General features: G+C 38.1%; 1 protein-coding gene across 1 annotated transcript in view; it reads right to left on the reverse strand.

Annotated features, from left to right (window-relative positions):
- LRRC36 (leucine rich repeat containing 36) overlaps positions 1-7,580 on the reverse strand; it is a 62,486-nt gene that overhangs the window by 37,794 nt on the left and 17,112 nt on the right. The window contains exon 5 of the mRNA XM_010851044.1: positions 5,701-5,789. Within this exon, the coding sequence (XP_010849346.1) occupies positions 5,701-5,789 (89 nt within the window). The remainder of the gene's footprint in view (positions 1-5,700; positions 5,790-7,580) is intronic.

Raw genomic sequence — 7,580 nt, forward strand, 5'->3', positions numbered from 1 at the left:
AGGAGGCAGGTCAGGTGGTCTGGTATTCCCATCTCTTTCAGAATTTTCCACAGTTTATTGTGATCCACACAGTCAAAGGCTTTGGCATTGTCAACAAAGCAGAAATATATGTTTTTCTGGAACTCTTGCTTTTTCGATGATCCAGCGGATGTTGACAATTTGATCTCTGGTTCCTCTGCCTTTTCTAAAACCAGCTTGAACATCTGGAAGTTCACGGTTCACGTATTGCTGAAGCCTGGCTTGGAGAATTTTGAGCATTACTTTACTAGCGTGTGAGATGAGTGCAACTGTGCGGTAGTTTGAACATTCTTTGGTATTGCCTTTCTTTGGGATTGGAATGAAAACTGACCTTTTCCAGTCCTGTGGCCACTGCTGAGTTTTCCAAATTTGCTGGCATATTGAGTGCAGCACTTTCACAGCATCATCTTTCAGGATTTGAAATAGCTCATCTGGAATTCCATCACCTCCACTAGTTTTGTTCATAGTGCTGCTTTCTAAGGCCCACTTGACTTCACATTCCAGGATGTTTGGCTCTAGGTGAGTGATCATACCATCGTGATTATCTTGGTCATGAACATCTTTTTTGCACAGTTCTTCTGTGTATTTTTGCTACCTCTTCTTAATATCTTCTGCTTCTGTTAGGTCCATACCATTTCTGTCCTTTATCGAGCCCATCTTTGCATGAAATGTTCCCTTGGTATCTCTAATTTTCTTGAAGAGATCTCTAGTCTTCCCCATTCTGTTGTTTCCTTAATCTGGGTCATTAAGGCCTTTATTGTACAATTCTTCTGTGTATTCTTGCTGCCTCTTCTTAATCTCTTCTGCTTCTGTTAGGTCCCATTTACTTGAATATGCCCATCCAGTTTTCTTGAAGAGGTCTCTAGTCTTTTCCATTCTATTGTTTTCCTCTATTTCTTTGCATTGTTCTCTTACAGCTTTCTTATCTCTTCTTACTATTCTCTGGAACTCTGCATTCAGTTTGGTATATCTTTCCCTTTCTATTTTGCCTTTTGCTTCTCTTCTCAGCTATCTGTAAGACCTCTTCAACCATTTTGCCTTCTTGCATTTCTTTTTCCTTGGGATGGTTTTGGTCACTGCCTCCTGTACAATGTTACCAATCTCCGTCCATAGTTCTTCAGGCATTGTGTTTACCAGATCTAATCCCTTGAATCTACTTGTCATCTCCACTGTATAATCATAAGGAATTTGATTTAAATCACACCTGAATGGTCTAGTGGTTTTCCCTACTTTCTTCAATTAAAGTCTAAATTTTGCCCTAAGAAGGTCATGATCTAAGCCATACTCAGCTCTAGTTCTTGTTTTTGCTGACTATAGTATAGAGCTTCTCCACCTTTGGCTGCAAAGAATATAATCAATCTGATTTTTGTATTGACCATCTGGTGATGTCCATGTGTAGAGTCATCTCTTATGTTGTTGGAAGAGGGCAACAACATTGAGGACATTATGCTAAGTGAAATAAACCAGTCACAAAAAGACAAATACTGTATGATTTCTCTTCTATAAGAGACTCAGAGCAATCAGTATCAGAGAGAGAAAGAAAATAGAATGGTGATTTCTAGGGGCTACAGGGAGGGTAAGATGGGGAGTTATCATTTAATGGGTGTAGTTCAGTTTTATAAGATGAAAAGAGTTCCAGAGGGCTGGTGGTGATGAATGCATTTAATACCAGTGAACTGTTCACTTAAAAATGGTTAAGATGGTAAATCTTATATACATTTTACCACAATAAACATTTCTGAGAAAAAAAACATAAAGAGATGGTAAAAAGATCAGTAGTTGCCAGGGGTAAGAGGGGAGTAAGGGAAGACTACGTGAGCACAGAGTTTAGGCCAGTGAAACTATTCTGTATGATACTAAAATGGTGGATACATGTCATTATATTAATACATTTACCAAACCCATAGAATGTACACTACCAAAAAGGAACCCTAATGTAAACTAAGGACTTCAGGTGATAATAATGTGTCAATGTAGGTTCATCAGTTGTAACAAAAGCACCACTCTGATGCCTGTTGTTGGTAGTGAGAGAGGCTATGCATGTGTAGAGGCAGGAGGTATATAGGAACCCTGTATTTCCTGTTCAGCTTTGCTGTGGATCTAAAACTTCTAAAAAACAGTCTATTTTTTCAAATAGCAGACTAATATTGCAAAGGAGTATTTCTGCTCTTACATCTTTTAAATGTTTTCCATAACTGCATCAAACAAAAACATGAAATTAAAGGGCCTCACACTGCCTGTGGACCTCTGAAAGTATCCCTGCTCCAGGAGTTCACAACACTGAGTTTGAGGAATACTGATCTGTGTCATTTATTTAACGTTTTCATATGCACTGCCTGAAATTGTGTTACTTAGCTTTTTCATGTTTGTCTCATTATCTTATATTGCAAGTGATTCAGGAAATGACTGAATTTTCTATTTCCAGAGTATGTTTCAGAAGATAATTTATGTGAGTTTACAAAAAGAAAAAAGGAAAAAAAGTTGGATGAGAATCAAAAATTTCACTAAAAAGAATGGACTTTGATTTGGGTCATAAACAGAAGGATTTTAATTCAAGCACTGAAGGCAGAAGGGACAGCATTAGTTCAACGGCAAAAGAGAGAAAAAGGAGAGAGTGGTTTGACTTGACTGAAGCATCGTATATTGTAGTTGAGAAACAGGAGATATAAGGTTTCAGGGTAGGCTGAAGAGATGAGCTCCAGCAGTTTTTTTTTTTTTTTTTTTTTAATTAATTATTTGGCTGTGCTGTGTCTTAGCTGCTGCACATGGGACCTTTGATCTTCGTTGCAGCACATGGAAACTTTAGTTGCAGCAAGTGGGATCTAGCACCCTGACCAAGGATTGAACCCAGGCCCCCTGCATTGGGTGTACAGTCTTAGCCACCAGGGAATTTCCACAGCTACAACTTAGAGAAGCCTTGTGTGTCAGATTGAGGACTCTAACTTCAGCTATGAGTGGGAGCCATGCAAGTTTTTGAGCAGGCAAATATAATAATCACAGTTGAGTTTTAAGAGAATTAATCTGACAGGAAATACAAAATGAACTGAATAAAGAAGAAACTAGGAGGCAGCACAGTATAATATTTAAGAGGACTTTGATGACTGACAGACTCGAGTTTGCATCACAGCTTTGCCACTTAGTGGATAATTAGAGCAAATTATTTCACCTCTTTTGGGCCTGGTTTCCTCACACATGAAGAAACAAGGATAATTATAATCACCTTCAAGGTTGTTGTGAGGATTTAATGAGATTATATAATAGCCTGGCCTAGAGTTTATACTCAGTGAATGATAGATATTAAACATGCCTGTTAAGAGACAGGAAAGGGAAAAGAAAGCTTGTTAATTGTGAATCATACTCTATGGTATGAACATTCAACTGGATTTGGGGGAGGGAGAGAATTATACCCCGCACTGATTCTGAGCCTGAATAATGAGAAAGTGGTGGTAACACTAAGGAAACCCTGAGAGCTGTTTAGATCTGGAGGAAATGGCGTTTGTTTGAGTTTTTAACATGTTTAGCGTGAGAGGCTGGAAAATTATTCAGTGGTGATTCCAAGTGTATGTTAATAGTTGGTCAACAGAAATAGGGAACTGATGCAGAGAAACTGTACAAGTTGTCAAAGCTAGACCATTTTGTTTAAGAGTCATCAACAGGGAGGAAATAAAGCTAGCTGTGCAAACAGATGAGCTCAATAGGGCAAAGAGTAGAGAAAGAAGAGAATCTGAAGGCATAGCCTAGGTATGCTTATTTTAGGGGTATGGGAAAAGAGAGAGGAAACTTTGAAACAGTCAAAGATTATGCAGTGAAGAGACCAGGATGAGGATACAAGACAGTGAAGATTCCCTGCCATCCTAAATGACTGGTGGGAAAGCACTGTTTGAACAATCGAGCGGCTGCTGCTGCTGCTAAATCACTTCAGTAGTGTCCGACTCTGTGCGACCCCATAGACAGCAGCCCCCCAGGCTCCCCTGTCCCTGGGATTCTCCAGGCAAGAACACTGGAGTGGGTTGCCATTTTCTTCTCCAATGTAAGAAAGTGAAAAGTGAAAGTGAAGTCACTCAGTCATGTCCAACTCTTCATGACCCCATGAACTGCAGTCCACCAGGCTCCTCCATCCATGGGATTTTCTAGGCAAGAGTACTGGAGTGGGGTGCCATCGCCTTCTCCAGAACAATTGAACTAGTGGGTAATATTTTCTAGAAAGTTTTGTCTTAGCCTGTGGCACAAACATTAATGTGGTATAACCACTTCAGTCATACTGGATTACTAACAGTGCTTACAGGCAACACTCCGCAGGGATCTAGCACAAAACATAATTTTCAGCAGAAAGCAAAGATTTTTAACGTTTCAAAGCAGCAAAATAAACTTAATATTAAAAAAAAAATTCCAGCAACAGCTGGAGCTTCTGAGCACCTTTAGAAATGGGCCCTGTGTCTAGTAAAGCAGTTTGTTCTCAGTAAAGGCTGTGTACTTTAAAACATTTTAATTCATAGAGTGACTGTGGTGCTTATGACATATAATAATATAAATGACCTTTAATTCAGCTCATACAAAAAATGTAATCAAATTATGCTTCAGTGTATCTTTGTCTTTCTGGAAATGGATACATAGATGCTTATACTTATAAAAAGATAGGAAAGCTGTATATCAAATTAACTGAGATTCTCTTTAGGGGAAAGTCTTCTGAGTGATTAAAATGTTCTTTGGGCTTTTCAGTACTTTCCAAAATAATTACAATAGAATTTCATCAATTTTGAAATATAAAAAATGCTATTTAAAATGAAATAGAGCAATCTATGGTCCATGACTTACATGTGACCTCTAAGACCTCTGAGACCTCTAAGAAAGGAAAATAAATATCATACCTCACTATGGCTTAATTTACCTTGAAATTTTACATGAAAATAATTTGTCAATTAATATCTACGTGGATAGACACAAAGTCAGGAAATAAAATACTATATATTACAAATTGAAAACCCTTTGTGTCTAAACTACATCATCAATCTATTAATTATTGTTGAGATTTTAAGGATTAATTTTTAGAGTTTGTAGACCCTTCAAAAAAGGGACAGAGACCTCAAGCCAGAAAAAATTTTCTCAAGTGAAAGGTCATCTGATGAGTGCCAAATTAATCCATATGGGCCCACTGCATGCAAGTTCTCTACTGTAAAGCTTTCTTCTAGCCTGTGGCAGGACCATGAATGTAGCATAACATTTTATTCACGTTGGATTTCCAATACTGCTTACAGGCAACAATCCCCAAGAATATAGCGGAAATAGATTCTGCAGTTGCAAAGTTTCAAGGTGGAGACACCAAGAGGCTAAGGGTGTGAGCTGCACTGATGCAGATGAGTCCTGAATCTGTGGCTAATGAATCCTGTGGGGATTGGCAATGCAATTTTCAGGATGTACTAATGATATAAAGTGATGTAAGTGAAACTGAACTCTCTGAGTACAGCTTGTACACTTTGATGGGTTCTGGCTTAGGCCTGCTTAGTAAATAGGGCTTCTCTGGCAGTGAGAGAAAGAAGGAAAAACACAAACTGGTAAACCTTGTGCTTGCTTCAAATCTATGTTATTTCTCAACTATTTTGTCTTCATCCTACTCAAGATTGGCCATAATAACAGAAACAATTAATGTTTTAATTGTTTTGTGGTCAGAAAGGGAAAACTTACCAGTTTCAATTCTGTTATCACTATCAGTGCTGACTTTTGATGCAGTGCTCTCATTTGTTACACAGTTTTTTACTGTCTTCTCCCTAGAGCTGTCACATCAAATAATTTATTTAAAACTGAAAGAAGCTTCTGAGATCACGAGTAAAGGCTATTTAGAAAAAAACATTTCAGGGTACTCAGATTTTTTTTTTCCCAAATGCTCCAGAACATATTATTTTCACAAATATTTCAGTTAAAACTATTTTTTTAAAAGTCATAGTATTTTCATTGGGAAATGAGAAAGAAAGACACTACAGTTCACCCTCCAAAGCATGAAAGCCAGAAAATTCCGAACTTAGATACTCTGTTTTCTTGACATAAACTTAGGTCTGGATGACTCAGGGAGTATTATTTTATATTATAAAATAAAAATGTTTTATTTTGAATTAAAAACTTCATAGGACACAGAAAGGATGGTTCTTCTACCAAGAATTACAATGGAGACAACCATAACCATTAGTTTGAAAAAGAAATAAGAAAGGCAAGTGTTTGCACTTGATTGATGTAGTATGGTAAGACTGGTGTGTACAGATTGGGAAATACATTAAGTACAAACAGCCTAAACAATGAGCCAAGCACTTTACTCTCATCATTTCATTTAATCATAAAAGCTCTCCCATTAATCTACAATCACCATTTTATAGGTTGGGGGACTTGGGACTCAGAAAGGCTTAAAAGAAAAGTCCTTCACCCAAGGTTGGAGAGCTTACAGAGTACTAATGTTAATTCTGGACACTTGAGCAACATTTTACTTCTGGTTTTGCAATCACTATAAGGTAACTAAACAGAAATATAGTGGTGATAATTGTTTGCCTCACTAGGAAGTTTATTCAGTTATACATTAACTCACCTCTGGATTTCTGTAGTAAACAAGGTACTCCAATGCATTTAAAATAGGAATTAATTTACAAAGAACATATACAAATAATTTTTAAGAAATATTCCATTTCTTTCTAGGATGAATTTTAGTCTACGTAAATTAATCTCATTAACCTCAGGGCTTCCCAGGTGGCCCAGTGGTAAAGAATCCACCTGCAAGGAAGGAGACCTGGGTTCAATCCCTGGGTCAGGAAGATTCCCTGGAGAAGGAAATGGCAACCCACCCCAGTATTCTTGCTTGGGAAATCCCATGGGCAGAGGAGCGTAGCAGACTACAGTTCATGGGGTCACAAAAGAGTCAGACTTAGCTAATATACAACAACAACAAATTAAACGACTTTAAAATATAGGGAATTTATGGGCTTCCATGGTGGCTCAGTAGTAAAGAATCCACCTGACAATGCAGAAGCCACAGGTTTGACCCCTAATCCAGAAAGATATCACATGTCAAAGAGCAACTAAGCCCATGCACCACAACTATTGAGCCTGTGCTCTAGAGCCACAGCTACTGAATTCCTCGTGTGTGGAGTCCATGCTGTGCAACAAGAGAAGCCATCTTAATGAGAAGCCTGCACACTACAGCTAGAGTAGCCCTTGCTTGCTGCAACTAGAGAAAAGTCCGAGCAGCAATGAAGACTAAGCATAGCCAAAAATAAACAAATATTTTTTTAAATAGGGAACTTAAAAAAATAGAGAAATAAGGCTGCTCTCTGAGGGTTACATTACAAAACATATAATGGATGAGAACAGAGACAGGCAGAGTCACCAGAAAAGAGCAGGATCCCAGGCCAACAGGCATGGACTTCACTTAATCATCATTCAGCAAACTATTTCTCAGCACCGCTCATGGGCCAGACATTGTTCTAGGTGCTAGGGATACTACAGTAAACAAGACAAGCAAGGTCTTTGTTCTCATGGAGCTTATATTCTAGTGGAGGGGAAAGATAATAAAGAAGTAAACA

This window comes from Bison bison, unplaced genomic scaffold, assembly GCF_000754665.1.
Source record: "Bison bison bison isolate TAMUID 2011002044 unplaced genomic scaffold, Bison_UMD1.0 scf7180017864297, whole genome shotgun sequence".
NCBI lineage: Eukaryota > Metazoa > Chordata > Mammalia > Artiodactyla > Bovidae > Bison > Bison bison.